Source organism: Suncus etruscus, chromosome 3 (genome assembly GCF_024139225.1).
Source record: "Suncus etruscus isolate mSunEtr1 chromosome 3, mSunEtr1.pri.cur, whole genome shotgun sequence".
Classification (NCBI taxonomy): Eukaryota; Metazoa; Chordata; class Mammalia; order Eulipotyphla; family Soricidae; genus Suncus; species Suncus etruscus.
The window spans coordinates 39,884,686-39,897,722 of NC_064850.1; the positions used below are offsets into that span (position 1 = coordinate 39,884,686).

The window sequence follows — 13,037 nt, forward strand, 5'->3', positions numbered from 1 at the left end:
AGACCCAAAAAATAAAAAGTAGTCAGAACTGCTTATTTCATTATTTCCAAAATTAAAAGTAAGAACTTTTGGTACTCAGTTGTTAACTTTGAGAGATAAGATTACCTGCTGCATATGCTGTACGTTTATATAAAGGGAAACAGACACAAACATATTGACATACACATATATGTATTTTTCTCTTGAAAAGAATTTTTGCAACAAACATCAGTCTTGAAATTAAAAAGTAAACACACACAATGGGCCAGAAAGATAGTAGAGTGGGTAGTGTTTGCCTTAGGCACAGCCAGACTGGGTTCAATGTCAGGTACTCTTTTGGTTCTGTAAGACTGCTACAAGTGATTCCCTAAGCGCAGAGCCAGGAGTGATTCCCTAAGTAAAGCCAGGAGTAATAACAGTATTGTTTCTTATAAGTAACTGAGTAAAAAAAAAAAAAAAAACAACACTAGAATGATACCAAAGTATCCTAAAGAGTATTTAGACAACAACCTTTACAATATGGGTATCTTTACTATCAGATGACCACCCAAGACCCTGAATTTGACTGACTACTTCTTCTTTTTTTTTTTTTTTTTTTTGGTTTTTGGGCCACACCCGTTTGACGCTCAGGGCTTACTCCTGGCTTTGCGCTCAGAAATTGCCTCTGGCTTGTTGAACCTCTGTGAAGATTTCCTTACTTATCAACCTACCAGTCGTCGCAACTCAAAACAAGTAACTTTGCACTCAGAATTCTCAATTGCCAGCCACTATGAGAAGACAAAAGGCTACCAACTGTTAGTAGTATATGCCCAAGTTTCTTCTCCCCTTGTTTCTGCTTGTTTGTTTGGGGGAACTGATCACACCCATCAGTGCTCATGGCTTACTCCTGGCAAAGAAAAGGGGCCCTTAGAAGGTGCCAGCGATGGAACCCCCGTCAGGCATGTGCAAGGCCTATGCTCTACCCTAAGTAATTTCTCTCTAGGATCACTGCACAAGTCTCTTAAACTGGAGGCTGTGTCTCCAGTGCAGATTTAAGAGTGGTTCAGTAGGAATGGAGGGGTCACCAAAAAATTTGGCACTGGTGAAGATGGTCATGAAATGACCAAAAGTCAGTTTCAAGTCAAACGCATAGTGCCTAGGAAGTACTGCAGGCTGTGCTTGCCTGGGTTGTGAAGCACTGGTCCGTGGCAGCCTTGGTTCCAAACAAACAACGCTTGCACTTTGCACGGCACATGACGGCATCACATAATGCCAACACACACTGCCAGGAACACTGAGCTAAGATTCTAGACTACTGTAAGTGAAGAATTAGTAGGTTTAAGTGCACAAAGTTTTCTGCTCTTCTGGAAACAAAGTCTGATTATGGAAAAAATAAGACTGAATATGTCTTATCAAAAGTCCTTTAAGGGGCCAGGACAATAGCACAGCAGGTAGGGCATTTGCAATGCATGCAGCTGACCAGGGTTCAATCTCCTGCATCCCATATTATCCTCCAGAGCCTATCAGGAGCCTATCAGGAGTCATTTCTGAGGAGAGCCAGGAGTAACCCCTGCATACTGCCAGGTGTGGCCCAAAACCCCTGACCCCCCCAAAAAATTCTTTAATAATGAGGCTGGAGCATATGGATTTGTGCACGATGCCTGGATATGAGCCCCATGAGTACCCTGCCCCCCACCAACACAAGCCCTTTTTTTTTTTGGCCCACCCCACCCCAACCAAAGTGAATCCAACACAAGCCCTTTTAATTATGTTTCTGTATCATCATCCTTGTATGCATTCATGTGAACCTCAACATTTTAAATTAAATATAAGCAAACCTAATTTCAATAACTAAAGAAAGCTAGATTAGAGAAACTATTAGTAATATTTATTTATATTTTTTTTGTTTTGTTTTGTTTTGTTTTTTGGGTCACACCCGGCAGTGCTCAGGGGTTACTCCTGGCTGTTTGCTCAGAAATAGCTCCTGGCAGGCACGGGGGACCATATAGGACACTGGGATTCAAACCAACCACCTTTGGTCCTGGAGCGGCTGCTTGCAAGGCAAACGCCGCTGTGCTATCTCTCCAGGCCCTTTATTTATATTTTTGAATAAGATTTGCAATTATAGATAAGAGGCTAAATTCAGACAGAAGCCACAAAAATTTTGTTGGCTATGTGGCAGTCAACTACCAGGTTGGAGTAAACAAAACTGACAAAAATAAGAAACTATGTTGAATTGTATTTTTACTGTGAATTTACTTCTAATATCCAGGATGGGGTGGAAAATCTCTACTAATTAGTAAGAAGTTTTGGCTGGCAAGAACATTAAACCAAAAAAACTAAAAATATCTTAATACCAAAGAGCATACATACTGAAATAAACCAAAGGAAATTTGGAAGGACCTTTAAAAGCTACTAGAAACTGTTTTTCATTAAAAAAAAAAACTTTTCAAAAACAAATGCTTTTTATTAACAGTAATAGTTTTCTCAAAACTCTTTGTTACTGTTAATCTAAGGTATTTACTTGCATTTTATGAAATGTGTTTAACTGCAAAAACTAAAAAGTCTTAAGAGATAGACATTCACATTACTTGTTGCTATTAAAAATGTCAGGATGGGACCGAAGAGATAGCGTGGAGGGAGGTAGGGCGTTTGCCTAACATGCAGAACAGTGGTTCAAATTCCGGCATCCCACATCCCAAGCCTGCCAGGAGCGATTTCTGAGCATAGAGCCGGGAATAACCCCTGAGCGCTGCCAGGTGTGACCCAAGACCAAAAAAGTAAATAAAAAATTTTAAAAAATTGGGCCCAGAGAGATAGCACAGCGGCGTTTGCCTTGCAAACAGCAGATCCAGAACCAAAGGTGGTTGGTTCGAATCCCAGTGTCCCATATGGTCCCCCGTACCTGCCAGGAGCTATTTCTGAGCAGACAGCCAGGAGTAATCCCTGAACACTGCCGGGTGTGACCCAAAAAAAATAAAATAAAATAAAATAAATAAAAAAACTTAAAAATGTCAGGAATAGTTCTTGGGGGAAATATAGGGGTAAAAATTGTGAAATTCCTTTGGATGACTCTGTTTCTAAAAATTAGTAATGGCCACTTTCAAAAGCTTCCTAGCAGGCTTAAAAGCAAAGTCCAAAGTTTGCGATCCGGTTAGATGAAACAACTGATCATTCAAACATGGAATGCTTGTTACTTTTGCAAGTTTCATTTATGAAGGAAGCAAATAAGAGGACTTGTTTTGTAGCCTTCTTGAAAAGCACCCCAGGCAGGAAGATATATTGTATCTATAAGCCAATGAATTCTGTCATAGCACAGCTGGTAGGGGGTTTGCCTAGTACTCAGTTGACCCAGGATAGATCCCTTGCAGCCTATAGTTCCAAGTCCTGGCCAGGAATAATTCCTGAGCACACAGGCGCATGCACACTGACATGATTTTCAGTGAAATTCTGTCTTAGAGCAATGGAGAAGGCTAGATTTGTCGCCAAAGTTAAAGCTGGTAACAATGAATATGCCACCATTATGTGAGTAATGTATGATTCATCAGGAGGCACTGGTAGCCAAAAAAAAAAAAAAAACAACCAAACACCAAAGTTAAATGTACTTTGCAACACTATCTAAATCATTGATTTAATTAAAAGCCATGCTTGTTTTCAAACCTTTGCAAAGACAAAGACTCAGACTACTAAAGCATATCACTACATGCAGAGGTAAGGGGCTGTGGGCTATCAAGGGACAGAATTTAAATCAATCCCTAGAACAGAAACATGAAATTGTTCTGTTTTGGACTGAATTGCAAACTGATTTTGTTACTTTATTTTAATCATCACTTTGGCCTCCTAGACTAACAATTTGTTAGTTCTTTTCAAGAAACTCAACTGGTTTTTTGGGGGGAGGGGAGAACCATAGCTGGCTGTGCTCGAGGCTTACACCTAGCTTTATGCTCAGGGAATATGACTGGCAGGGTTCAGGGGCCATGTGGGTGCCTCGGATGGAACTGGGGGGTGGAGGGGAGGGTCTGCGGGGGCAGAGGGAAGTAGTAAAGCAAACCTACAAAGCAAGCACTCTATCTCTTAGACCCAAATTCAGTAATTTAAATATGTTGCTTTGATGAATAAAAATGGTAACATTTCTGTTAAAAGAGAAGAAAAGATTTACTAAAAAACTAATATGTGGGGCCTGAGAGATAGCATGGAGGTAGGGCGTTTGCTTGCATGCAGAAGGACGGTGGTTCGAATCCCCGCATTCCATATGGTCCGTCCCCCCACCCAACCCCCACCCTGAGCCTGCCAGGAGCGATTTCTGAATGAAGAAACGTAGAGCCAGTAGAACCCCTGAGCACTGCCGTGTGACCCAAAAACCAAAAAAAAAAAAAAAACAACAACAACAACAAAAAAAAAAACTAATATGTGGAGGAACAGGTGGGAAAGCTTTAAATTTTTCCAGCTAAACTTGAGCTTGCTACTGGGCTATTCTTGCCAGGGAGATCTGCTGCTCTGGCTGGCATCACAAAGCGCACAGGGGCGGGAAGCAGAGCCCCTGCATTCTAGCTGGGTTCCTGCAGCCACCACACCTAACTTGTGCCATATTAGTGGGCCCACAACTCCTGAAGTGCCAGATCTACTCAGCAAATTACTTGCTGCTCAGTTACACTTCCTGTTATTCATGTTGGGGAGATGGACGAAAACAACCCCAGCCTAGTCCCTCAGCTTCTTCCAGGGGGTCTAACTATTCAGACTGACACCTAGCACACCAAGAATGCTGGAAAATCACTAGGGGAAACACTTGAAAGCTCACTAAGTTTAAGGAGTGAACCATACAGTGTGACAGCACAAACACTCCCAACCTACTTAAAAACAATTTTATTGACTCTACATAAAAATGTTTGATGAACTCAAAGAAATGATGGCACAGCTGGTCAGCAAAGCCCAAGAAAGGATAAGAATAGAAATGAAATGGCACTCGAAAATGACTGAAATAAATGGCAGGATAGAAGACAAAAAAGTCAATAGAAAGCCCGCGTGATACTATAGTGGGAAGGGAGCTTACACTGTATGAGCAAACCCAGATTCGAGAGCTAAGCCAGAACTAATCCAAGCATCACATATGGTCCCCCAAATCCACCTGGAGCAATGATGAGTGTAGAGCCAGGAATAAAGCCTGAGCACTGTCAGGTGTGACCCCCAAACAAACAAACAAACATCAACAGAAGATCTGAATGACAGAATAACAGCAGCTGAGTAAAAAGATCAAGGTGCTCAATTCTAAGATGAGGAAATCACTAGGAAACAGAAGGTGGAAAATAGTCTGAAAAAAATGAACAGCATTAACAGAGAAATATGGGATGAGTTCAAGAGGAACAAATACTATCAGAATTATCATGGTGAGGCCGGAGTGGTGGCGCAAGCGGTAGGGTGTCTGCCTTGCATGCGCTAACCTAGGATGGATGGTGGTTCGATCCCCTGTGTCCCATATGGTCCCCCAAGCCAGGAGTGATTTCTTTTTTTTCTTTTTTTTTTTTTTTTTTTTTTGGTTTTTGGGCCACACCCGGCATTGCTCAGGGGTTACTCCTGGCTGTCTGCTCAGAAATAGCTCCCGGCAGGCACGGGGGACCATATGGGACACCGGGATTCAAACCAACCACCTTTGGTCCTGGATCGGCTGCTTGCGAGGCAAACACCGCTGTGCTATCTCTCCGGGCCCAGGAGTGATTTCTGAGCACATAGTCAAGAATAACTCCTGAGTGTCACCGGGTATGGTCCAAAAAAAAAAAAAATCATCATGGTGTCGGAGCGATAGCACAGGGGGAAGGATATTTGCCTTATATGCGGCTGACCCAGGTTTGATCCTGGCGTCCCATATGATTGTTGCCCAAGCCTGTGATTTCTGAGTGCAGAGCCAGGAGTAACTCCTAAGTGCCGCTGAGTGTGGCCCAAAAACCAAAAACAAACAAAAAATAATCATCATACTCCCTGAAGCACAGGCAGGCTAATTCGGCAAAAAACAGCGGTTAAAGAAGTCATTGCTGCAGCTCTACCAGCCAAGTGGAGACAGGGCTTCTAATCAACATCACTGGGCCTATTCTGAACCGAGAGGGTCCAGAAGCTCCACACCCGGGCTGCACCTTATTAAGGGCTCATACCACAGCTCCTGAAGTGTACTCAGCAAATTATATGCTGAGTGAATCTAGTCTTCATGTTATTTGGTGAAGACCTGCAGAGCAAACAGAAACTAAACACAAAAACTCACCCCAGCACAGTAGGAACACTAGAAAATCAAATAGGAAACCATATAGGAACCCACCAAACTCAATGAGCAAAAATAATATCACATAATACTAATACAAACATCAAGTCTTTAGTGACACTATAATGACGGTGTTCAATGAAACAATAGCACAAGTAGTGAGCAAAGCATGAGCAAGTAGGAGAGGCGAAATGAAAAAACTACTTTGGTCAGAAATGACATAAATGAAGAACATGGTGATAGAAAAATAAAGTCAATAGGAGCTCTGGACAGCAGGATAAAAGAAGCTGAGCAAAAGACTGAGGCATTCCAAGATGAGGAGGAAACGGCAGAAGGTGGAAAATAGTCTGAAAAGAAATGAACAGTGAATCAGAGAACTGTGAGATGAGTTCAAGAGGAACAATGTAAGAAGTCCCTGAAGAAAAGGAAGGCAAATGTGATGAAGAAACAATAGTTAAAGCAATCATTGATAAGAACTTTCCAGAGTTCAGGATTACTAGAATGGGATAGCACAACTGCATTTGCCTTGCAAGCAGCCAATCCAGGACCTAAGGTGGTTGGTTTGAATCCTGGTGTCCCACATGGTCCCCCATGCCTGCCAGGAGCTATTTCTGAGCAGACAGCCAGGAATAACCCCTGAGCAACGCCGGGTGTGGCCCAAAAACCCAAAATAAAAACAAAAAAAAAAAAAAAAGGATTACTGGAACCAAGATCTGTGAGGCCTAAGAGGCCCTAATGGAAATAGACCCAACTGCAAGACATATTGTGTTCAAAATATTGAAAGCAGCAAGATAAAAAAGGAATTTACATCCAAAGAAAGCCCCTAAGATTTACAGCAGATCTATCAAATGAGACACTAAGAGCCAAAAGTGAATGGAGGGATAAAATACAAAAACAACAAAATGAACACCTCCCCAAGAACTCTCTTCAGCTAGATTATCATTCAGATTTGAAGGAATGATACAGAGCTTCACAGATAAGCAACAGTTTAAGGAATTTATAATCTTGAAACCAGTTCTGCAAGAAGCTTTACAAGAGCTTCTTTAAGGACAGAAAAAAATTTCCCAACATGTGGCATCGAGTATGGCACTCACTAATGGTGCATATGATTGCCCTCTACTAGATTAAGGTATGTTTAGGGGAAAGGGCAGTACAGTGGTAGGGCATTTGTCTTGATTGCAGCCAAACCAGGTTCAATCTCTGAATTCCATATGGTTCCCTGAACACTACCAGGAATGGTTCCTGAGTGCAGAGCCAGGAGTAATCCCTGAGCATCACCAGGTGTAACCCAAAAACCAAGGCCTCCCCCGCAAAAAAAGAAAGGTATGTTGGGGCTTGAGCAATAGAACAGCAGGTAGGGCACTTGCCTTACATGTGGCCAAAACTAGTTTAATCCCAGCATCCTATTCGGTCCCCCCAAGAACCACTTGAAGTAATTCCTGAGCTCATGAGCTCAGAGCCAGGAGTAACCCGAGTGTGCCAAGTGTGCTCTCCCCCGCCCCAAATGTTCAAGGAACCAGAGAGAGAAGACACTATCGGGGTTAATCCAATTGCCCTGCATGAAGCAAACACCAGCTCCATCCTCCTCCCTCTCACCCCAGCAACAAACAGGGTCAACCCCATGTATCCTGGCCCAAACTATCCCACACCCATATCACAAAATCAAGAACTTGCCAAGTTATCAAGCAACACTGGTATAAAACTTGGATGTCCTTGGCTAGAAAGATAGTACCGCAGATAAGGGGCTTGACTGGCAGGCAGTCAACCCAGTTTGATCTCTAGCACCCCAAATGATCACCTAAGCCTGCCAGGAATAATCCCATCACACATAGACAGGTATAATTCCTGAACACAGCCAGCTATGTGTGGCCCCTGAACCAAACCAAACTAAACAAATTTGACTGTCCTAAAAACTTAGATTAGAACAGAATTTCCAGGGGCTGGAGTGGTGGCACAAGCGGTAGGGCATCTGCCTTACATGTGCTAACCTAGAATGGACCACGGTTCAATCATCTGGCGTCCCATATGATCCCCCAAGCTAGGAGCGATTTCTGAGCCATAGCCAGGAGTAACCAAGTGTCACCAGGTGTAGCCCCGCCAAAAATAAATTTATTTAAAGTTGATATAGATCATTTATATTTTACATCTATACACATATATAATACCTTCCAACTCACAAGAGTGATTACTAAGATCAAGGAAGACGGGGCTGTCTCAGCCAATTTCCACACAAGACTTGGCATACTTGTATGGGGGCTAAACCAATAATATATATTCTTAGGGACAATGATTTTTCATTTGGATCTATGAATCTTTATGAGGAATCTTTTTTCAATCATGTAAGTCCTTCACATCAAGAATCAAGGACCAGAAAAGTGGCTAAAGTCTGCTTTGTGTGCAGGAGGCCCAATTCAATCCCCAGCATCAAACGGTTACCCCCAAAACACCACCAGGAACAATCGCCAAGTACTGAGCTCAAAGGAGTACTGAGCATCACTGAATGTGGACCCAAATACTATCTGTGTACATATACATATACACATATACGTAAGACAGGTTTTTTTAAGCCAGTCATATTGAGCAGTGGGTAAGACACTTTTAAAAACAAAATCAAGAGTCAAAAACAGAGAAATTTAGAATTGAAACTTTTAAAGTTATATCTAAGTATCACATTAAGATTTAGAGTCTGAGCTGGAAGATAAAGCACTTGCTTTGCATGTGCCCAATCACTATTCCAACACAGACATCCCATAAGGTTCCCTGAGCACTACCAGAAGAAATTCCTGAAAGCAAAGCCCTGGAGTAACTGATAACTACCACTAGGTGTGGCCCAAAAAGAAAAAAGAAATTTTCAAGTCTGGGTTTGAGAAAAAAATCAAAGGTCTGAATGCATTCTTTTTTTTTTGTTTTTTTTTGTTTTTTTTTTTTGTTTTGTTTTTCGGGCCACACCCGTTAGATGCTCAGGGGTTACTCCTGGCTACGCGCTCAGAAATTGCCCCTGGCTTGGGGGGACCATATGGGACACCGGGGGATCGAACCGTGGTCCTTTCCTTGGCTAGCGCTTGTAAGGCAGACACCTTACCTCTAGCGCCACCTCGCCGGCCCTGAATGCATTCTTTACATGAAGGAGCTGGGACCCTGGCATCCCCACGATCACCACAGGGAGTTGATTAGAGTAGGCTATCCTGTCCACTCCATCCCCCACCACACATACACACCAGCATCATTGGGTATGGCCCCAAAACAAAAATAACAAGAAACAACTTCTCAAGTCATTAGCACTGCATACTGAATAATAATAGTAATTTAAAAAGTGAACTAGTAACAGCCAAAGCTTAGTTTGTGGAGTAAGAATAACCCATAATTTTCAGAATGACTCTCACCAACTTATTCTGCCAACACTCCTAAAGTACAAGCACCCCCATCTGATTTGTAAGAAATAAAACCAACACTGCGCTAAAGTAGAGATGAACTATTAAACACTATCTGCTCCTTTATGTGGAGCCATATAATTAATGATGGAATCATGTGTTGAAGAATGAAACATGTTTGCAATTTCACTGCACCATGAGCTAGCGGTGTGAGGAGAGAAAGCATTTAACTTCATTTGTAAAAACGGAAAAACAAAACTGACACATACAAAATCATTTAATTCATTAGAAATTTATGAATTTCCTGCCTTCCTCCTTCAAACTAAGCTTATTCATTCATAACTACCGAAGCACAGAAACACAGTCTCTGGATTCAAATGCACCTATTGATCGGGACCCAAGTAGGTAGGGATTTTTGACTTGCATGTGGCCAACCAGGGGTTCAATCCTGGCATCATATACAGACCCCAGATGGCACCACCAACAATAACCCCTGAGCACAGAGCCAAGAGTAAACCCTGAGTGCTGCTGTGTGTGGCCCCACCACCCCAAATAATGCCTCAGAATCCCATTCTTCCCAGGCCCATCATGTCCAATGTCACTTCTCTCAACCACAACATTCAGTCACTCCTAAGTGACACTAAATGTAATGGGGTCTTTTAACCCATTAAAAACTGCCCAGGAGCCGGAGCGATAGCACAGTGGTAGGGCGTTTGCCTTGCACATAGCTGACCTGAGAGGGACCCTGGTTCGATTCCTGGCATCCTACATGGTCCCCCGGGGCCTGGCCAGAAGCAATTTCTGAGTGCAGAGCCAGGAGTAAGCCCCGAGCACCGACCGGGTGTGGCCCCAAAACCAAAAAAAAATAAATATTTGGAGCTGGAGAGATAGCACAGCCATAGGGCATTTGTCATGCTATCCGGTCGGTGGTTTGAATCCCAGCATCCCATATAGTCCCCCATGCCGTCCAGGAGCGATTTCTCAGCAGAGGCAGAGCCTGAGTGCCGCCGGGTGTGGCCCCAAAACAAACAAACAAAAAACCAACCCTGTCCAGTAAGTTACCTAGTTTAAATCAGTTCTTGCTGCTAAATTGTGCTCCTTCATATGCTAAAATTGTGCTCCTTCATATACTGTGTGGGGTAGGGAGATAGCACAGCAGGTAAAACACTGAATTTTGCGTGCAGTTAACCCCAGCTTTACCCAGGAATCCCTCAAGGTTCCCGCAGCACTTGCAAGAAGTGGTTCCTGAGTGTAGAGCCAGGATTAAGCCCTGGCCCACACAGGCAGGTGTGACCCAAAAACAAACAAAAACATATACTGTGAACTTATATGCACAAATTCAGGGGCACAAAAGCTGTAACTATGATTTGAGTTCTCCGAGTTTCTATGGCTAAGGAAGTATTTTTTTTTTATTAAAAACATTTACAACAAAAACAAACATTAAACACTTTACCCATAGCTAAAAACAGAGGAGCATGGGAGGAATGTTTTTTCTTTTCTTTTCTTTTCTTTTAGGGAGGCTACATCTGGTAATGTTCAGGACTTTATTCCTGGCTCTGCACTCAAGAATCACTCTTGGGGATGCTCAGGGGACCCCACATGGTGCCAGGGATCTAATCCAGGGACCCCATAACATACTACCAGGTGCAAAGCAATCACTACCTGCAGTTTGTTCTCTCTCCTTTCCCCTCCTCCATCACTCCCTCTCGCCCGGGTAATGTTTTGTGTTTTTTTTTTCTTTTTCATTTCCTACAACTACCACAGGAAAAAAAAAAACACCTGTTCGTGATTTTTCTGAACGCAAACTGTGTAAAGTCAGGCTTTCAGAATCGTCAGACACAGGCTGGAAAGGTTTCTACACTCTCCCAAACAACCGGCACAGGGAGCAGCGAGCTCGGGTGTGAAAATAAAGGGCTGGGGAGCCCCAGAGAAAGTAGAGCGGGTGGGGGTGTTTGCCTCGCACATAGCAGAACTGAGTCTGACCCCCGGCATCTCATAAGATATCCCGAGCCCGGAGTTATCAATTCCTGAGTTGCAGAACCAGAGTTAAATCCTGAAAGGAAGGGAGCGGGGAGGGGAGGAAAGAGATAAGAAACGAAGGTACTGGGGGAATGACCACCCACGGGTCTCTGATCCGAAGCCAGGCAGGATAAGACCTCGGCACCCGGGAGCCCAAACCTATCCGGGCCACCTTGGGGTACACGCCGGAAGGCAGCTCCGCCCCCTCCGACGGAGCAAACAGGTTTGCAGACATCTGTCTGCGAGCAGCAGCTTCGGCTCTTTGGCAACACCTTGCTTTTCAAGACCTGTCACGGGAAGCAACAGGCAGAAAGAACCCCACAACATCAGGAGCGTGCGGGGTTGCAAGCGCCGCTCCTGAACCAGGGGACCCTAAGGATCCCTTGGAAGCACATCATCGAGCCCCAAAACGCCAGTGACCCGGTGCGGTAAGGCACGCTCGGCCTCGAACCCACTTGGTCTACAGACATCTTAGTTGGGGGGGGAGCGTGTTCATTCTCTTAGCTTTCCTTTCCGGCTGTCAGCAGTCCCACCTTCTCGGGGGGACCCCCAAAACCGGATATCCAAGGTCCCTGAGAGCCTCCATGAGGTTTTTCTTTTCTTTTTTTTCTCTGCAACACGTGATGGGGTGCATGGGGGGAAGGGTGCTGGCTACAAACTTGCTGCCCATAAAACACTGGAGCCTGTTCCTCCGGGTTCGGCCACAGTGGGGTCCCACCAGCAGGTATTTCCACGCCAAGGGGTGACAGCCACCGACATCAGGCCCAGGGGCCCCCGGCTGCTCTTACCCACTTGTCCAGGGGGACCTGGGCCAGGGAGCCGGTGCCCTGGTAGAGATCCAGGCTGAGCTGCTCCAGGCTCAGCTTCTCCTGCAGGAAGTGGCCCAGGTAGCGCTGCAGCAGGTAGCGGCAGGCCCGCTTCTTGATGGACTCGGAGAAGGGCCACGGCATGGTGACGGCGGCCGGCGGTTCCAGCACAGGCTGCGACCGACAGTGTCGCCTCGGTCCCGGCCGACGGGGCCTAAGCCCGGGCCGGCCCCTCCATGGCCACCGAGTAATCGGCCTGCGCCCGGCGTCCCTCCTCCCTCAGGACGACGACCCCATCGCGCAAGGCCCGGAGCAGAGAGCCCACACCCGGGGGGTCTTCCCAGGTCGAAGAATCAATCCTACACGGCTCCGGGAGAGGCTTCTTCTTCCTTCAAGAGCGGCCGCGGGCAGGCGGCGGGGCCTGGCGCGCGCGAGGTCGGGCTGGAGCCGCCGCCACAGCCGCCACACGACCAGTTTGTTGTCATCCGCGACGCGCGCGCCCGACGCTCGGGACGCTCCGGCCGTGCGCGCTCGCGAGACGCCGACTCCAGCGGCGCGCGGCGGAGGAGGCGGCCGCGGCGGGACTGGCGGAAGTGACGTTGTGCTTGTGTCAAGGGGGCGTGGTGAGGAAGCTAG

General features: G+C 45.3%; 1 protein-coding gene across 1 annotated transcript in view; it reads right to left on the bottom strand.

The window, feature by feature from the left end:
• Positions 1–12,564, bottom strand: part of ATG2B (autophagy related 2B) — a 100,914-nt gene extending 88,350 nt beyond the window's left edge. The window contains exon 1 of the mRNA XM_049769916.1: positions 12,384–12,564. Within this exon, the coding sequence (XP_049625873.1) occupies positions 12,384–12,545 (162 nt within the window). The 5' untranslated portion in view covers positions 12,546–12,564. The remainder of the gene's footprint in view (positions 1–12,383) is intronic.
• Between the last annotated feature and the right edge of the window lie 473 nt (positions 12,565–13,037).